This window comes from Gastrolobium bilobum, unplaced genomic scaffold (genome assembly GCF_033153095.1).
Source record: "Gastrolobium bilobum isolate Gb01-03AN ecotype WA unplaced genomic scaffold, APGP_CSIRO_Gbil_v1 utg2122, whole genome shotgun sequence".
Classification (NCBI taxonomy): domain Eukaryota; kingdom Viridiplantae; phylum Streptophyta; class Magnoliopsida; order Fabales; family Fabaceae; genus Gastrolobium; species Gastrolobium bilobum.
Window position 1 is genome coordinate 838,630 of NW_026897715.1, and position 20,828 is coordinate 859,457.

The 20,828-nt window shown below is 35.3% G+C and overlaps 1 protein-coding gene across 1 annotated transcript; it reads left to right on the forward strand.

Annotated features, from left to right (window-relative positions):
• The first annotated feature begins 7,708 nt into the window (after positions 1–7,708).
• LOC133309425 (pectin acetylesterase 10) lies at positions 7,709–11,647 on the forward strand. Its single transcript, XM_061510190.1, has 12 exons — positions 7,709–7,910; positions 8,437–8,519; positions 8,811–8,940; positions 9,054–9,127; positions 9,545–9,631; positions 9,718–9,842; positions 9,947–10,007; positions 10,404–10,457; positions 10,593–10,670; positions 10,795–10,900; positions 10,998–11,143; positions 11,492–11,647. The coding sequence occupies exons 1-12, from the start codon at positions 7,709–7,711 to the stop codon at positions 11,597–11,599; spliced, it is 1,254 nt and encodes a 417-aa protein (XP_061366174.1). The 3' UTR covers positions 11,600–11,647.
• The last annotated feature ends 9,181 nt before the right edge of the window (positions 11,648–20,828 follow it).

The following is a 20,828-nucleotide window of genomic DNA, read 5'->3' on the forward strand; positions in this document are numbered from 1 at the left end:
CGGTATTCAGCTTCAGCAGAGGAGCGGGATATTGTGTTTTGCTTCTTGGTTTTCCAAGAAATAGGAGAATGTCCAAGAGTAACAAAATAACCAGTGACTGATTTTCGAGTCAAGGGACAACTAGCCCAATCCGAATCACAATAGGCACGAAGAAGAAGATCACTGTCAGATCGAAGAAGGAGTCCTTGGCCAGGATTGGACTTAATGTACCGAAGAACACGAATAGCCGCATCGTAATGTATCTGCATAGGATGCTGCAAAAACTGAGAAAGTGTGTGAACTGCATAACTAAGTTCTGGTCGTGTAATCGTGAGATATACAAGACGGCCAACAATACGTCTATAACGTTTAGGATCATCAAACGGAGGTCCTTCAGCAAGAGCAAGCTTGTGATTGGGATCCATAGGATAAGCAACCGGTTTACAACTTTGAAGTCCACATTCCTTAAGAATATCCAAAGCAAATTTGCGTTGAGTAAGAAACAAACCGGTCTTGCTTCGAGCAAATTCAATGCCAAGAAAATACTTGAGGGGACCAAGATCTTTGATTTTAAACCAGGTTTGTAAATGAGCTTTGACACGGTCACAGAGAGAAGGATCACTACCTGCCAACAAAATATCATCTACATAGACAAGTATAGCAACATAATGGGAACCAGTCGAGTAAGTGAACAACGTATAATCAGCACGAGACTGAACAAAGCCGAAACTGAGGAGAGAACTACGAAGCTTAGCAAACCAATTTCGTGGGGATTGCTTGAGACCATAAAGTGAACGTTGAAGCTTACAGGCGTGACCAGACTTGGTTTGGGAGAAACCGGGAGGAAAACGCATAAAGACTTCTTCATCCAAATCGCCATGGAGAAAGGCATTTTGAACATCCAGCTGAAAAATGCTCCATTTTCGAGCTACAGCTACAGATAAAAATGTACGCACACTTGTCATTTTAGCCACCGGTGCAAAAGTCTCAGTGTAATCTTCTCCTTCGATCTGATTGTTCCCAGCAATAACCAGACGCGCTTTATAGCGTTCAATGGTTCCATCAGAATTGTACTTGATGCGGTACACCCACTTACATGGAATAGCTTTCTTACCAGAAGGGAGAGGTTGAATTTGCCAAGTATGATTGGCTTCCAATGCATCAATTTCGGCTTGCATGGCTTTCTGCCAATGAGGATATTGCATAGCCTCTTTAAATGATTTGGGTTCCAGGTTACTATCCACGGCGGCAAGAAAAATCTGATGGTGCGAAGAAAATAATGCATTAGAAACATAATGATCAATGGAATATTGAATACCTGAGTCGATTGGAGAAGTGGAGAGACGAGGAAAGGGTGTAGTCATTGTGTTGCATACATAATCCTTTAAATGAGATGGGGGACGTCTGGCACGCTGTTCACGAATATCTGCCACAGATGCAGTGTTGGGTTCTGTCAACGGAACCGGTGAACCAGGGACATCTGTGGATGAAGTAATAGAACCCGGAACTGGGGAGGACGAACTCCCCCTGTCATCAAGCTCCGCTGTGGGAGTATCAATAGCAGTAACAGGTGCCACATCATAATCGGTGAAGACAGCTTGTGGTGACGGTACATGGACAGAAGGTGCAGATGAAGTTGCAGCCAATGGAAAAATAGTTTCATGAAATAAAACATCACGAGAAACAAATATTTCATGAGTGGAGATATCCATGACCTTCCATCCTTTTTTGTTGAAAGGGTAGCCAACAAACACACACTTACGGGAGCGAGGAGCGAACTTGTCATGTGGTTTGGGTAAAACAGTAGTGTAACATAAACTCCCAAAGACCCGTAAGTGATCATACTTTGGTGGAGTGCCATGCAAAACTTCATAGGGACACTGACCACCAAGGAGTGGAGTCGGTGTCCTGTTGATGAGGTGAGCAGCGGTCAAGATGCATTCTCCCCAAAGAGATATAGGTAAGTGACCATCAAAACGCAAAGCACGAGCCACGTTGAGGATGTGACGATGACGACGTTCAACGCGTCCATTTTGCTGTGGGGTGTAAGTGCATGATAATTGATGATGAATACCGTAGGATGAGAGAGCCTCTTGGACTACAGATGACAAAAATTCAGTCCCATTATCACTCTGAATTCGCTTAACAGATGCATCATATTGGGTGCGAACCAAGTGGAGAAACCGAAGTAAACATGTGGAAGTTTCAGTTTTATTGCGCATCAAAAAAATCCAAACATGTCTACTAAAATCATCGACTACAGTTAAAAAAATAGCGGGCACCAGTTGTAGATGCCATATGATATGGCCCCCATATATCACAGTGAAGTAAATCAAAAGGATGTAAACAACGTTTATTATTAATAGGAAAAGGACTTCGTGGTTGTTTGGCTTTACAACAAACGTCACAAGGAGCCAAATTGTTTGCATTGGAAATAAAAGGTAACAAAGATAAATAACGGGAAGATGGATGTCCTAGACGACGATGCCATAGTGCTGCAGAATCTGACGTACTGGCAACATGAGCAGAAGCTGATGATGCACACAATATATACACCCCTTCTCGTTCAACACCCGTTCCAATCGTCCTCTTCTGCTTTAGGTCCTGTATCAAACAAACAGAATTAACAAACAATGCCAAGCAAGACTGGCGCAGAAGCTGAGATACAGAAATCAAATTACAAGCCAACGAAGGGACATAAAGAACATTGGAGAGATGAAGAGAAGAGCCCAAAGTAATGCTGCCACATTGCGTAGCAATATCATGAACTCCATTCGGCAGTCCCACAGAACAAGGAGAAATAGAATGCACATTGGATAGATAGGAGAGTGTGCCCGTCATGTGTTGGGATGCACCACTGTCGATGATCCAAGATGGGTGTAAAATCTTACCCGTAAGTTTATCAACTGGAGGGGCAGAAGAGACAGCCAAGGACATGAGATGTTGTAGAACTTCTGGTGTAAAATCTGCCATGGAGATGGATGCTGATGACGGCTCAGAAGGAACCGAAGGCAGAGAAGTATGAGCAGCCCAATTTTCATAATTGGATTGTCCACGGAGGATGACCGTGGTGAGAACAGCACCAGGATTGTCGGATGGGTGCAGGTAAAAGGGTGACTTAGAATCAGAAACCTTGAAGGTTTTAGGTGCGGAAGTCATGATGAAAAAAAAAAAAAATGAAGGCTTGTTGATCGTCAAGCTCTGATACCATAACAGAAGTTGCTGTCATTCGCAGCTTGATGATATATCAAATTGGGTCTATTATATAGACCAAGATTTACAATTGGTTACATCAGGAAATCAGCTAAACTTAAGGAACAGAAAGCATAAATCAAGCTAATCTATTTACATCAGGAAATCAGCTAAACTTAAGGAACAGAAAGCATAAATCAAGCTAATCTATTTACATCAGGAAATCAGCTAAAACTAAGGAACAGAAAGCATAAATCAAGCTAATCTATTTTAATATACAAGGTAACAAACCGTGATAGTTACAATCAGGATCCTAACAAATTAATGCTACTCTAATATCTTTATCTCTCCTAAAAGGATATAAGTGTGTATCCTTTAAAAGGATACACACTTTTCCCAATGTTAATATACACAATGAACAAAACTTTACAATATACAAACTAACATAGAGAATTCAAATACCATCAGGGAGGGATTACCATTTGCCAGAGAACTAAAGTACCCTCCTAGTATATTATTCGTGATTTGCTATTGGGGGCTGTAAGCCACTGAGAATAAATATAATAAGTTTTGTGCATTATAGTACTTCTGCAATGCGGAGAATAACATGGTGTGTTTTATAATGTACATAAAGATCAAGTCTTGCTAGATGAATGCCATAGAGACCTACATTTTTTGCCCCATCTAATATATTTCGCTGCCTTTTAGCTTGCCTAAATTAGTGTTAGCTGAATTGTTTGTGCATGACAGCAACATCATGGGATAGGTAGCAGTGTGTGGCATTTGCCTAAAAGATGCATCGCGCGCATGTGACTTCGGGACATGAAGCACTCACAGAGTCACATGCACCCCCGCTATCTTACCCTTTCTTTTTTATTAGTTGTTGTGAGTATCATTATTCGGGATCATGAATTGGGGTTCACCATTAATCTTTATGTCTAGTGCACGTGATCGGGACAACGTTATGATTTATAATTTGACCATCACGCTACATATTGATGAGAAAATTTAAATAAAAACAAGAAATGAAATGGGTTAATGAGAGTCATTTTCGTACTTTAAATAGTCCACCCTTCCATGAAAGTTACTTAACAATAATTATTAAGATATACACATCAAGAAGAACTACTTTAGTACTTGACACTAACATGTGGCTCACTCGCAGCTCCATGCAAAATGATGGAATTAATTAAGGTTGGAGAAGGGGTGCTAGTTTGAGTAAAAAAAGGTATGTTTTAGGTGTAGAACAAAAAACAAAAACTGATAGGCAAAAGTGAAAATGGGAGAAAAGGGGTAGCGTAGATACGGAGAAGTTGCGTACACGCAACGAAGATACTAACTTGGGTAGCGCGATGGTGGCTGGTGTTTATTGTTGCACTTCAAGTAGTCAAAATAAAAATACTAATTCGAAATGGACATTGAAAAGTAACGCATATTTGATCCCCCTAAGCAAAAAAAGTTTGGTACCCATGGCCGAATGAAAATTAAAAATTAAAAAGCAATTTGTTCTTTTCCAGGGTTCCACACTTGCTTTGCATCTTACTAGTATTATTTTTTATAAGTATTTTTAAATTTACGTAGAATGTAAAAAATGTAAATGGAAAGAATTTTTGAAAATAAAACTTTAGATTATAAAATAAAGATACATGCATAATAATCTCCAAAAAAAAAAAAAAGATACATGCATAATTAATTAATGTTTAATTGAATACATTAATAAAGAATAAATATTTTTTATTTTATAAATAATAAAGAGAATAAACAAAAAAAAAACAAAAAAAATAAACAGAGAGTATTGAATATAAAAAATTATTAAAGTAAAAGAAATAACATGTGTTTAATAAAAAATGTATATAAGGCTTTGTTTACCGGGAAAAAATGTATAAAGGAATATTTTATTTTTAAGAGTGAAAACTATAATTTATTATATATAAATATATTAAAGAGAGTAATAAAATGGATCCGCATATGGAATTCGAGCTTCAATTTTCAATTTTTATTTCTTTGCTCTTGCGGCGGTTCTGAACTGGGAACTACGTCTAATTATTGTGATGTTTAGCTAATTATGTTATTCAAAATTATTGCTCAATTAACCGATAACTCAACCTAAATTTGGAACTTTCTTGGATTGAAATTATGGAAATGATAATTAGGCATTAATTAGTTGACAAAGATTATATTTATCACTAATTAAATTTACCATTTCTTATCATTAATTTTAATCGTTAATTTTTGCTAATATGATGGTTATAATTTATTAATTAATTTTTAATTTTTACTAAATTATAATCGTTAGATTAACGAAAATCAACTGTTAAAATTTAATAATAAGAAATAATAAACTTAATTAGTAGTAACTATAATCTTCTCCTAATTTATGTAAGCCAAAGATTTTGAGAGATGTTTTCAGTTTATTTTAGGACAATTAAATAAACTGATGATCTCACATCATATAGATCATGTGAAAGGATCACTAACTAAATGCAGAGGAAATAATAAGAAAAATTTCAATAATTTTAATTTTATAAAATATTACGCCAAATGTATAACACTATATATATTTTGAGAAAATTGTGTATTATTTTCAAGGACACAAAATTGGATCATTTTAAGTGAAAGAAAGAGATAAATCATGAGAGTGAGGGGAAGTTTTAAAGTTGTGAGTCCCACTTTTTTGAGAGAGTAAAAAGATATAAGATGTGTCATTTAAAATGTCACATCTTTTTTCCATATATTTTTAGTTAGGGTTTTATTAATCTCATGTCAAAGGAGATAGTTATCTCATGTAATAGAAATAAACTAGTGAGCTCCACTACCTGAAAAAATAAAAGAAAAGAAAAGAAAAAAGTGACACAGTAATCAAAGGATGTGTAGGAGAAAAAATTTATATGATGTGAGATAACAATAGTTTTTCCTCTTAGTTATCACATATTTTATTGTTTTCTCAGGCTGACGAGAAGATCATTAGCCAAAATAAAATAAAATAAAAAATATCTCTGTATCTTTTCAATTTGATCGGATGTCCACGAGGACAAAATAAAAAATATCTTAGCAAACACCGGAGATCAATTAATAAGAAAACGAGGAAGAACTACCCAACGGTCATACAAATACAACCACCGCTCACCGCCATGTCCCGTGCTCTCAGTAAATTCAGAGTGCCCTTTTAGTTTCGATTTTTATTTTATTTTTCCTTTTCTTTTGCCACGAATATGTTAATTGATATTTGTGGCACTAATTTTTTAATATATATTTAATTTTAAGTTTACATGATTTTTTTTATACATTACATGATTATTTAAATTGTGCAAAATTAAGGAAAAATATAATTTTGATTTATTATCCCAAAGAAAGTTTGTTTATATCATCATTTGATTACTTATTGATATGTTATAAAAATTTAATTTTTTATATATTAGTTATCATAAAAGATTTTTTAATTGTATAGCTTCATTGAATATTATTAGTAGATTAAAATAATAACCTTTAGCCATCACTATTCCCCCGCACTCCGGATTAGTCTCATAGCCGACTCAAAGAGTCGAAGCTCGTGGGGATACCGGAGGGAGCCAACTCGTCTCAAAGAGATAATTAGGGTTGGGTAACTCCAAAAAGTAGATTAAAATAAAAGATTTAATATTTTTAACGTTATAGGAAATAAATTTATCTTCTATATAAACCTAAAAATATATATCAAAAAATATAGATAAATTATCTACATTGAACTCAAAACGACATTGTTTTGGGCGAAAATCAAGATATATTTGCAATTATAATTTATTTCAGGGTTATAATAATTTTTCTCATTATAAATTTTTAATCTTTCAACCCAAAATAACATTATTTCGAGAGTAAATATAAATAACTTATCTATATTCAATGTAAAAAAATTAAAACCAAAAATATACAAGGTCTATTATTTTTTCTTTCTCTTTTTATCTCTAAATCTCATTTGAATCTGATATACTTTTATATATGGAAAAAATTACTCTTGTGTAACATAAAAATAGTTTTATCATCCATTGAAAATTGTGACATTTTTTTTGTTGTAAATGATGGATTCCACCATATCTGTGTCTATAATACGAAAGATTTTCTTCTCTCATACAACATAAATTAGAAGAACCCTATATATATGTAAAAAATAAATTTATATAACGAGAAACATTAAACCCCGTAATAAATGCAACAAAGATGTGCAACGAATGTCTGTGACACGAACGGTGTTCACCAGCTGTTTATTTAGCTTTCCCTTTAAAATCTTAAACTTTGTAAGATTCCAAACGTACCAAAATGAAATCCTTAAAAAAGCCCGGCAAACACTTGTTTGTATAAATCTCCTTCTTTATCTCTCTTATTACCTCGTAAGTCTTCCTTAATTAGCTCCGAAATTTAAGAAATTTATGAGGGGCGAAACATACTGAATAAAAAGGTTTTTCTTTTGTTGCTAATGTCAGATTTGGCTGTGCATTGTGATTTGTGAGTACCCCAGCAAAGTGTAGAGCTTAGTGTTGTTTCTCCCAAATAAAGAAGAGGCATGGCGAGACTTTTCTGGGTTGGCATTGCAATAGGAATTGTTTTAAGCAACTGGGTTGATGGATTTGTAGGCTATGAATATCACTTCAATGAAACGGAGCTTTCTTTGTTGGAGTCTCATGAAGCATCCTTATCCTTGCTCGGGAGGAATCCTCTGCTGGTAGGACTCACCCTTATTCATAGTGCTGCTGCTAAAGGAGCAGGTACAATTTAATTGCAACCTTTCTCATTTCCTGTCAACTCTTTATTTTTCTCTCTATCTCTAACTTCTTAATTTTATGTTTTTATTTTATTTTATTTTTTTATCTTATGAGGAAAATAGCTCTTGAAACAAATGGATATATAATTTCTTTCTTTTCTCATTTTAATAATAGATTGTTACTTACAATGCACTCAATTTATTTCTTCCCGTTTTGCTCGTGTGTATTTATAAATGTGTTGCATGTTATTCAATACAAATCCGTTAATCTCGTTATTAATATTATTCAATTTGGTTAATTTGACCAATATGTCGACCTATTCTGTTTTGTTCCCCTTTCTTACTACTGGTACTTAATCCTTGATCCTGTCTCTCTGTTACATTATCCTTGCGTATGTCAAATAATTATTAACTAACTTAAATATGAACGTTTCTACATAAAGAATCTGAAATATATTTATGGAAAAATATGCCAATTAATAATTATTTGGCCTTTGGCTAAATATAGTTCCTTTCTTTTGCTCTGGCAGTCTGCTTGGATGGAACCTTACCTGGTTATCATTTGCATCGGGGATATGGATCAGGAGCAAACAGTTGGGTTATTAATTTAGAGGTATCAGTTGATCTTTCTAATTGTTCTGCTTATTTTCTATGATAGATTTGTATACTACATAAAATGTCTTGTAACTTTAAAGAATATGGTATTAAGGTTGATAAGTCTTTCTTTTGGCACTTCAAGAGCCTTTCTTGTGAATGTGTTGTGGGAATCCCATTTTTGTGGCATGACATGACTAAAGCTTTAGGTTCCACAAATGTCATTGATTTCATTTTGAAGCATTATGTGTTGATCAAGATGCTAGCCTAGAAATTTATAGTGATATTCAAGTGAAAAATACTGTGGCAGGGAGGTGGATGGTGTAATAATATTAGAACATGTGTTTATCGCAAGAAAACACGGCGCGGATCATCAGCATTCATGGAAAAGGAGATACCTTTTACGGGAATACTAAGCAATAATGCTGAAGAAAATCCAGGTTTCCATTCAATTGAACTATCTGGATTCTGGAGTGCTCAAGTTTTGCTCTTCTCTTTTTCTTGTTATAGGCATTACCCGTTTTGCTCAAGTTATTGTTCCTCATATTTGCAGATTTTTTCAATTGGAACAGAGTAAAGCTTCGTTATTGTGATGGTGCCTCATTTTCTGGGGATGGCGAAGATCGGGTAGATTTTGATATCTTGATCTTGAAATGATACTTAATTCTACTTTAATTGCAAGAAGATGAATTAACAAAAGTTGTTGGCTTACAAATTTAGTATAATATGCTAAATAAGATTTGTGACCTGCTCAATTTAGAGGTTCAAGTGAAGGAGTTTAAATTTGAAAGTTTCACGTCATGCTTTTACATTTGAAGTAAAAGATTTAAAAAAAAAATTCAAACTGGTGGTACCATATGGTTTACTGACAGTATAAGATTCCATACACCGCTAGTCAACCAAATATAAATGGACAGATGACTTCATTGCCAGATATAGACTTGAATTTATTTGACATTCATAACTTGAATTTATTTGACATTCATATGAAGAAATGGGGGTTATTCAACTAGGTTTACTTGCATAAATTGTCTGTTGAGATAGACTGCAGAACTGCAATTTAGAGGACAGCGTATTTGGGCAGCTGCAATGGAAGATTTAATGTCAAAGGGAATGCGTTTTGCCAACCAGGTTGTAGACACATTTGTACATACACATATATAATGCTATTTTAATAATCTTTCTTCTCATGTTATGTACAACTAATTTTGCTTCAGGCTCTTCTTTCGGGATGCTCAGCCGGTGGCCTGGCTACTATCATACACTGTGATGAATTTCGAGGTCTCTTTCCCATGACTACCAAAGTGAAGTGTCTAAGTGATGCTGGATTGTTTCTTGATGCGTAAGTGACAAACTGCAGTATTTCATGCTTTCAATGCCATTTCCACCATCTTCACAGAACTTTCTTAAATTAGTTGTTAATTGTTGTTCCCTTTGGCATTATAGGATTGATGTATCTGGCGGGCATACCCTCAGGAATTTATACAGTGGTGTCGTAGGATTGCAGGTACCACATTGGTTATCAGGCTGCCAATTTATTATAGTATTATAGTCTGAAAGCAAAATGTATTAAGAAAGCACTTCTATATTTCATTGTCATCTCTTGACAATTGACTTACAGTATGTGGTTCAACAACTTCAGAACCAAAAGCTGATGTTAAATGAAATGTCAGTTTTACTCAAGCATCATGGTGGACATATCCTGTTTGGTCATTGATCTTTCACATGATTTTTTTGCTTAACCTGAGTAGGAACTCATTTTTAGCAGTTAATTTTGAACCTTTCTTTAATGTAAACTGTATCTAGCCCATGCCAAATAGTTTCTATGGTTTGAAAACTTGTTCATTTGACATGGTCATAACTTTTTATAGCGTGCTGATAAATATTTGTTTAATCATTGCAGAGAGCACAGAATAATCTGCCACATATCTGTACTAATCACCTTGACCCCATCTCGGTAATCATCGAATTCTCTTATGTGAAAGTTTTAGGAATATGAATTTCATTTGAAAGAATATGCAGAAAATGGATCTATCACTGTTGCCTGCCCTTAATTGAACTTTCAATGAGTGGTTTTTTTATCCCTTTTCAGTGCTTCTTCCCTCAGAACTTGATTGCCAGTGTTAGAACCCCGCTATTCATTCTTAATGCTGCTTATGATTCATGGCAGGTGAATTGTCTGATTTTATCAACTGGTAGTTTTAATCATATTATATTAGCTCTGCCAGTAGTGGTCATTAAATTAATTGTTGACAGATTCGACTAAACAATTACATTTTCTTGCCTGTCATCAGATCCAGGCCAGTATAGCTCCTCCATCAGCAGATCCCCATGGCTATTGGCATGAATGCAGATTAAACCATGCTAAATGCACTAGATCACAAATTCAATTTCTGCAAGGTGATATGATGTATGAGAAATAACATTCATTACAAGTAGAGAGAGGTCTTGAATAAATTATTCAGTTGATTAAGACATTTCAGTCTCTTTAATACAGGATTCAGGAATCACATGCTGAATGCTATTAAAGACTTCTCAAGATCAAACCGAAATGGATTGTTTATTAATTCATGTTTTGCTCACTGCCAAACCGAGAGGCAGGATACATGGTTCGCTGAAAATTCTCCAGTTATTAGGAACAAGGTGAATCTGGCACTTTACTAATGCAGTATCAGTTGAAAATGTGACATGTTAGATCAAAAAATATCAACGACTCTAATTCGTAAGCATGTGACACCATTGATATTTTTTGATCTAACGACTCTCAGATGAGGTGTCAAACTTTAAATTTGACACTGGTGTCAAAGGATCCTACCTCTCTCTCTATATATATATATATATATATATATGCTTGATTTTGGAATATGCTACTTAATGGTGATTGTTTGCTAATATAACATTGCTGTGGTCAGTATTTGTAATTCCCTTCTGATAATATCTTTGATTTAAAGATATTTATGTATCTAACATGTAGTTATTGACATTATGCAGGGAATTGCTGTGGCTGTTGGAGACTGGTATTTCGACCGAGCACGTGTTAAGGCCATTGATTGTCCTTACCCTTGTGATAATACGTGTCATCATCTGACTTTCCGATAAGCCAAATTCCATCCATCATCTCCTTCATTCTTACGCTTCTTCTCATCAATAGAGTGTTGTGCTATTCAATTAAGTTACAGATAACAATAAAGAAAAATAAAAAATATGTTGCTGAAAAATGCAAATTTAATCAGTCAACGCAACCATGATTTAGTAGTTGGTTAAAGTACTTTTTATGGATAAATTAAGTATGGGTTTTATAAGAGTTATGTTGTAGGAAAAATGATTGTGTTATGTTATAGAGATTCGTTTTGCGTGCCAAAGTTTTTTTTTTTTTTTTTTTGCTGCGGGCCCCACAAAATGTTGTGTGTGTAGAAAAATTTTTGTAGTCATGTTAAATGATAGATGATAAACTCATTAACTATTTGGGAATGCTGAGGCAAATCCTTTTATTCCCATGGCAGTGATCGAATGTCATCACTTCGTATTTCCCTTTTAGCTGGCTTAAAAAGGATGTCTACCAAAAGAACTAATAAAAAAAATGAGTTTACTTGTTCAGACCTCTCTTTTGTGTTGTAGTGTTGCTCATTTTCCAGTGATTGAAGTTTTTATAATTAAATCAAAACATTATTTAAAGTAAAATTATTTTTTCATTGTCCCCTTAAATATGTTAATGTCACGATCAATTTACGTGAGTTTATCAAAAGATAGATTGACTTGAAAAAGGGTATTCTGATATATTATAGAATTGTAAATAATCTGTACAAAGGGTTCTCTATTTATAGAGAATATTTGACCTACTTTTAACCTAATGGGCTTTGGCCCAATACAACAAAGGGCTTGGCCCAATACAACAATAAATGACTAAATAAAAACTAAATAATAACTAAATCAATATTATTTACAACACTCCCCCTCAAGCTGAGGAATAAATATTTATCATTCCCAGCTTGCTAGTAAGTTCTTGAAATCTGTCTGAAGGAAGCCCCTTTGTTAATAGATCAGCCAATTGACGCCTAGTGGGAATGTATGGAGTGGTAATCAACCCGCTATCAAGTTTCTCTTTGATGAAATGGCGGTCAACCTCAATATGTTTAGTCCGATCATGTTGAACTGGATTATGAGCTATACAAATAGCGGACTTATTATCACATAGCAGCTTCATAGGTCCCTCACATTTTATTTTGAGATGATCAAGAACAATTTTCAGCCACAGTAACTCACAAATGCCTTGAGTCATAGCTCGAAATTCAGCTTCTGCACTTGATCTGGCAACCACATCTTGTTTCTTACTTCTCCATGTCACCAAGTTACCGCAAAGAAACATGCAATAACCAGTGGTAGAACGACGGTCAGTCACGGATCCAGCATAATCAGCATCTGTGTAGACTTCTAAAGATAGATTGCCATCACGTCGGAATAACAATCCTTTACCAGGAGTACCTTTAAGATACTGAAGAATTCTCTCTACTGCCTGCATGTGTTTTTCTTTTGGATCGTGCATAATCTGACTGACAACACTAACAGCATAAGCTAGGTCTGGTCTAGTATGGGCCAGATATATACGTCGGAATAACAATCCTTTACCAGGAGTACCTTTAAGATACTGAAGAATTCTCTCTACTGCCTGCATGTGTTTTTCTTTTGGATCGTGCATAAACTGACTGACAACACTAACAGCATAAGCTAGGTCTGGTCTAGTATGAGCCAGATATATCAATTTCCCAACTAGCCGTTGATATTGTCCTTTATCAACTGGAGGACTCTCTTCTTCATAGCCCATCTTGTGATTCTGCTCAATAGGAGTATTAGAGGGTTTACACCCGAGCTTTCCTGCTTCTTTGAGAAGATCAAGAACATATTTCCTCTGGCTGATAAAAATTCCTTTGCTTGAATGAGCTACTTCTATCCCTAGGAAATATCTCAGTTTCCCAAGGTCTTTGATTTCAAACTCAGAGGCAAGCCGTGTTTGCAGAATCTGTCTCTCCACAAAATCATCACCTGTGATAATAATATCATCAACATATACAAGGAGCACAGTAAGCTTCCCATTTTGGGAGTGCTTGAAGAAAAGAGTGTGATCTCCTTGGCTCTGTCTGTATCCTAAGGTCATCATAACCTTAGTAAATCTTCCAAACCAAGCACGAGGTGACTGCTTCAATCCATACAAGGCCTTTTTTAATCTACAAACTTTATTTTCCCCCTTCACAGAATCAAAACCAGGCGGGATTTCCATGTAGACTTCTTCTTCTAACTCACCATTGAGGAAAGCATTTTTCACATCAAATTGATTTATATCCCAATTGTAATGGGCAGCAAGGGATAACAAGATTCTCACTGTATTCATCTTTGCAACTGGAGCAAAGGTTTCTTCATAATCAATGCCATAGGTTTGAGTGTAACCTTTGGCCACTAATCGAGCCTTATATCTCTCAAGAGTGCCATCAGAATTATATTTCAGGGTATAAACCCATCTGCACCCTACTGCTTTCTTTCCGTTGGGTCTATCAATAACCTCCCATGTTTTATTTTTCTCCAAAGCATTCATCTCCTCTTGCATGGCTTGAGCCCAATTCCTATCTTTCAAGGCTTCATGTACTGATTTTGGGATTGCAATAGAATCTAGTGCTGAAACAAAGCTTTTGTGCTGCACAGAAAGATTAGCAGAGGAAACAAAGTGGGAGATAGGGTATTGAGTACAAGAGGGACAGGAGGAACAAGTTTTCTTGTGACAAGATCTTTTTCCTTTTCTAAGAGCAATAGGTAAGTCATCAGAAGTAGAAGCAATGGGTAAGTCATTAGAGATATCAGAAGAAATAGACAAATCATGAGAGGAAATAATATTAGAATCAGAAACAGGAGATTCAGAAGAAATAGGAGATTCAGGACTTACCAATGGTTCAGACGATTGAGGTTGCTGGTGAGACAGTATGGGTTGTATCTCAGGTGTATTTGAAGGTTCTGACACACCAGGAGCAGACACACTAGGAAGAGAGAAGATTGATCTAGACTCAAAGAAGGAAGGGGACGAGTCTTCTGAAGAACTATTCTCCCCCTGATGATGAGGACCCAGGAAATAAGATTCAGATTCTTGAAAGGTGACATCCATAGAAACAAAAAATTCCCGACTTGGTGGATGATAACACTTGTACCCTTTTTTATAAGGGTTATAACCAAGGAAGACACACTTAAGAGCCCTAGGATCCAACTTACTCTGATGTTGTTTATGAACATGGACAAAGGCAACACATCCAAACACTCTTGGTGGAAGGCTCTGCAATATGGGAACAGAAGGAAAGAAGGAAGTCATGGAATGAATATGACTGATATTGTTAAGGACCCGTGAAGGTAAACGGTTGATCAAAAAAGTTGCAGCTAATACTGCTTCTCCCCAATAAGAACTAGGAACAGATGTCTGAAAAAGTAGTGCTCTAGCAACTTCAAGAAGGTGACGATTTTTCCTTTCAGCAACCCCGTTTTGTTGATGGGTATCAACACATGTGAGCTCATGAATCATACCTCTGTCTGAAATGAATTGTGACAGGCGTTGATTGACGTACTCAGTACCATTATCAGATCTGAGTCTTTTAATACCCTTACCAAACTGAGTCTCAACCATGTGATGAAACCGAATAAATATCTCTGGTACTTCAGACTTGTCTTTCATCAAGTATATCCATGTTATCCGAGTACAATCGTCAATAAAAGAAACAAACCATCTAGCACCTGAAACACTGTGCACTTTAGAAGGGCCCCAAACATCAGAATGGATAAGAGAAAAAGGTTCTCTGCTTTTAATAGTGCTAGAAGGAAATGACACTCGATGGTGTTTTGCAAATTCACAAACATCACAATGAAAGGTCTCAACCGACTTATTGAGAAACAGAGAGGGGAACATAGACTTCAAAAGACTAAATGGTGGATGCCCGAGACACTTGTGATGGAGCCAAATCATAGACTCTGCAGTAGAAGGATGACGTGTCATTAATAACTGATTTTTGCTAGCATGGTCTGGAAGGAGATGATACAACCCATCCTGTTCATTAGCAACTCCAATTGTCTTCTTCGTGGTAAGATCCTGAATAAGACAATGAGAAGGAAAAAATGTGATAGAACAATTCAAATCAGTTGTAAGTTTTTGAGTGGAGATAAGATTAGTAGAAAGCTGAGGAACATAAAGAACATTTTTAAGAAACAAGGAAGGTTGAATTTGAATGTTACCAGAACCAATAACTGATTTATGGGATCCATCAGCTACGGATATAGTATGACTACCAACAGTAGGATGACAAGAACAAAATAACTCAGTACGACAAGCCATATGATCAGTTGCACCAGAATCCAAAATCCATGAGGTTTTAAAATCAGTGCAAGAAGCAAGAAGAGATATAGAACGTGTGCTCTTACCAGATAAGATCGAAGAACTATCATGCTCAGCCATTCTTTAACAAAAAAAGTTAACAACCAGCGATAAAATCAACCAAACAGAATATCAAATGACCTCTGATCAGAAAAATAATTATAGATCCAGACAGAAGACAAGAAGATGAGAAGAATGGTGGTGGTCCGGTCCAAAAACACGGCCGCACGCGCCTCCACGCGCCGGAGAAAGGAGCTGCGCGTGGGATTCACTCGCCGGGAAAGGGGCGGCGCGTGAGAGCGCGTGGATGGGCTTCGCCGGCTGAGATTTTTATGGTGTGGTCGTCCGGTGAGCGCACACCTGTCTGTGGGTGGTCGCGGTTGAAAAGTCGCCGGAAAGTGGTCCAAACGGTGAAGACAGATCTGATTGGAGGCGATCGGAGGTGTTTCAGTCGTTTGTGGCGGAGGAACACTGCGTAGAATGATAGATCGGAGGAAAAATAAGGTCAACAATGGTCCCCTTGGTCCAAAAGGTCCCCGGAAAAATTTTCCGGTAGCGGCAAGAGGCAAAGAAATTAGGGTTTTGTTAAAAAAGAAGATAATATGTGCGGAAGCAAAGCCCTCAGATCGAGAGCTCTGATACCAACTTGAAAAAGGGTATTCTGATATATTATAGAATTGTAAATAATCTGTACAAAGGGTTCTCTATTTATAGAGAATATTTGACCTACTTTTAACCTAATGGGCTTTGGCCCAATACAACAAAGGACTTGACCCAATACAACAATAAATGACTAAATAAAAACTAAATAATAACTAAATCAATATTATTTACAACAGATTGTTATTATTTGATACAGACATTCAGTTATAAAAGCGGTACAAATTTGTTTACTGAAAAAAAAAACAAAAAAAAAGCGGTACAAATTTTGTGATTGTAAATCATATGAGGAATATTTATATTTTACATTAGTTATAGGCATGGTAATTAAAATTCCGATTTAAATCTACAATTTTACGATTTTGTTTAATCAAAACGATTTCATCAAAATTTTAAATGTTTTTACATTTTTACAATTTTTTTTACGTTACGATTTTACGTTTTAGGATTTTTAATCTCCTTCCAATTTTAGGTAAAATCTCAATTTTAACTACTATGGTTATAGGTGTAAGTTGCACCAAAGATGTCTTGTCGGTGTTATCTCGGGAGAAAGAGGTATGAAACTGGAAAGAATTTCATATATTTACCGGTATTTTTATATTCAAATGTAATATAAATCAAAAGGGAAAAAATATCTAAGAAAAAATTATGTACAGGGGCTTGGAAAGCGAGTTCATAGATGTATCCTCGGGTGTAATTTGCGGACCCAGAAAAAAAAATTATCTCTGCGCATTTACAAGTCGAGGTTCGGAGGTGGCATCCCCGAATTTAAAAAAAAAAAAATCATGATTTTTGCTTCCACTCCTAAAGTAAAGCTTTGGTAAATCAACCAAAGTTTTTAAAGAAATAATCGATAATGATAATTAAAAAAAAATAAACACCACAAAAAGATATTTTAAAATATTGTATAATTGTAGAGTTTAATCGATCAAAAATTCACCTCTGTCGATGTCTATTTGATCTAAAGTTGGCCACTTTTACTTTACAAAAAAATATGAAAAATCCCGTGAGATTCTCCTCCACTTGATGAAGATTGAATTTCAGGAATAGTTGATGTCTATTAAGATTTAGAGCTAATAAAATTTATGTTAAAAAAACAGAGACAAATGAATGGGCTAAGATTTAAGCTTAAAACTTTTGATTGTAGAGATTGGTTGGGTTGGGTCTATCTTTACTTTTTTTTTCCATTCAATCTTCGTATTTCTTTTTCTTTTCTTTTTGATGGTGAAGGAGATATTTAGAGAGGACAAATTCTCCCTGCGTGGGAGAGAGAATGTCTTGAGTTGTACTACCTACTCTTGTCTTATCACTAAGACAAGATATGCGCCTTGCTGTGCACAAAGGGCGGCAGTGTGGGGATACGGAAAAAAATTCCAATAATAAACCTCTAATGGCACATCATGGATACCTTCTAAAAGGTTTTAGGTATAGGCTTTTAAAATTAAACCCAACTGATTGGGCCTATAAAATGGGCCGGCCTAAACAATATGTTTTTTAAACATAATAGTATTATATTGGTAAGAGACAATTTATATTCATTGTTGTTTTATAATAATCTATAAAGATATGATTTTTCTTTAAAGAAAATATTGCTACCGCATATCGCAGCAAAAATACTTCGACTCGGCTTTTCGAACGATAATGATATTCATGGCCTAAACTGAAGTTTGATTCGTAAGTCATTGATTGGGCTTGGCCCGAGAATTCCCCTATGGTCCAGCTACCCGACCCGACCACCACTAATTTTCCACAGGCAACAGGATTCAATTCTTTTATGAGTAAATATCTTTTTGGTCCTCAATAAATTTCACGATACCCGCCTTAGTCCCTAGCAAATAAAATGACCCCTCGTTCTTCTTAAAAAAATTCAAAATGGACCCATTTTAGTCATTTTAAGGACTAATATGCGTTTTTTTGAATTTGTGAAGTACCGCAATTTCAACTAAAATGGTCTATTTTGAATTTTTTAAGATCCATTTTGAAAAATTTAGATACTGGACCTTTTCATTTGCTAGAAACTAAAGTAGGCATCGTGAAATTTGCTGATACCAAAAAAATATTTACTCTTCTTTTAACTATGCATGATGGCCATGTATTCCGCTTATGTCGATGCAAATCTTTGCTATATGTGTTAAGAATATTCTCACCTTAACTTCTTGAGAGGTAATAACTCTTGCAGAATCATAATTTTGCACCGTTCACCTGCAATTATTTGTTTAATAATAACCTTCCACGGACTTGACGTAGTCAATTTTTAACGAGGATGTGACATTGACATCAGGGCTTTTGAGCAATGGAGGATTTTTAAATTTTTATTTTATCAATTTGATATTTGATTCCTGATATTTATCAACAGAAGTTGTCTAATGTCGTAGGACCCAGTAACACTGAGTGTCACCCCTTTTCCCCGCGACACTCTTATGATTATGTCAACTGGCACAATCTCGTTAATCCCGCTACCATATAACTTCGAAATATCATAACTTTTGACTTAAGTATTTAAATTAGATGATTTTTTTATTTTACATAAATTTCTGAGATTTAGGCAATGACACCTTATTTTTGCTCCAACTTTTTTTTCGTTTTGTTTTCTTCACAAAAACAAAAATTGAAATTAATTATTGTCTCACACAAGTGCTGCTGCAACTCTAATAGATAGAATTATTGTTGCAAATTTGAATTTGAATCTAAATGCTTTTGTGATTGTGAAACTATTGTTACAAATTTGAATTATATTTGTAGAAGATAAAATATGTCAAATGAAGTGTCATTGTGTAGATCTCAAAAATTTATATGAAATCAAAATTTTTTTTATCTAATTTGGATATCCGAGTCAAAAATTACGGTCTTCCGAAATTTTATGATAACGGGACTAATGAAATTATGCCACTAGACACAATCGCATGAGTGTCGGTGGAGGACGACACTTAGTGTCGCCCGAGTCCCCACGACAATAAATAACCCATATTAATAAATATTGGAAATCAAATATCAAATTGATATATTAAAGGGGTAAAAACCTTTTTTTTTTGTGAAAGAGCCTACATTAGTGCTCTGCATTGCGCTGTGCATTAAACTTGTGCCTTATGATTATTTTCCTTCACTTTCTTAAAACTAGGAATAAATTACCCTTCACCCGGGACAAATATTCTGACGAGGTTATTTTATATTACCTTCATCAACACAGCCATTATCAGTTCAATCATTATCAAAATAACGTTATTCATCTCTATCATAATCAACAATTTGTTTATTAGTTACATGTCCTTGCCCTTATATTATATAGATACAGTTACATATATTTTGTTCCTTACTCAATTAAATAAATGCAAAGAATTCAAAACAAGCAATTTCGTGGGGTTTGTTTAACTACAAAAACAATATATTATAGGAGATCAAACTTGGGATTGCTTAGCCACAACCCCATTCTCCTACCCGAGATTTTTGTTCTGTTCCGGTACAGTGATCATTGTAGGGCCCCAGCAAAGAGAGCGAATAATTTGTTTCACATGCTTGGAGATTCTAAACATACAACGACTATTGCCTGCAAATTAAACAATGATTGATACAAAATATTTATATGACTAAGAGGACTTAATTGGATGTGTGTGTTTTTACATTGGTTATAATATAACACGGGTGCGACCACAAGCAACTAGTGTTTGAAAATTTGTACCAACAAAAAAAATAAAAATAAAAAAAATAGTCAAGACTAAGTATTAGTACTCATGGCTCCAGAATTTTGTTTGAAATAAATGAAGGGGATGACTAAGTATTAGTACTCATGTCTCCAGAATTTTGTCCTTATATATGAATAAGCAAACCGCAGTTGTTGAAAATATTCGGTTTTCTGAATAATGGGAACCTCTCTAGTCTCTATGATGTAAGAAGCTTGCTTTTCTTCCTATTGGCAATATATGGCTTGTAGAATTTGAATATTTTGCCATGTTAATTGGGAAAAAAAGGGAAATGGCGTCACTGTCGCTGCAGTTGAATGCTTTGAAACAGATTAACTTGGACTTCTTTGGAGGAGAATTTGTTAGGTACGGAGGGGCAACATAACCATTACATTCAACTATTGAAAAGTAAAAAAATTTCACCTTGTGGGTACGGACGGTGAATATGGACTCTCTTTGCATGTTTCTGTATACTTAATTCGGTTTTTGGGCTTGCATGTAGATCCAATCGTAAGGGATTGTTTGGTACGGAAATTTTTTTAGAAATTATGAGAAAGTGGAGTGAGGCAGATTTATTTCCAATATTTGGTAT

Coding starts and splice junctions, on each gene's coding strand:
- LOC133309425 (XM_061510190.1), top strand. CDS start 7,709: ATGGCGAGACTTTTCTGGGTTGGCATTGCAATAGGAATTGTTTTAAGC. Junction 9,843..9,946: donor GCTGGATTGTTTCTTGATGC/GTAAGTGACAAA, acceptor TTGGCATTATAG/GATTGATGTATCTGGCGGGC. Junction 10,458..10,592: donor ATCACCTTGACCCCATCTCG/GTAATCATCGAA, acceptor ATCCCTTTTCAG/TGCTTCTTCCCTCAGAACTT.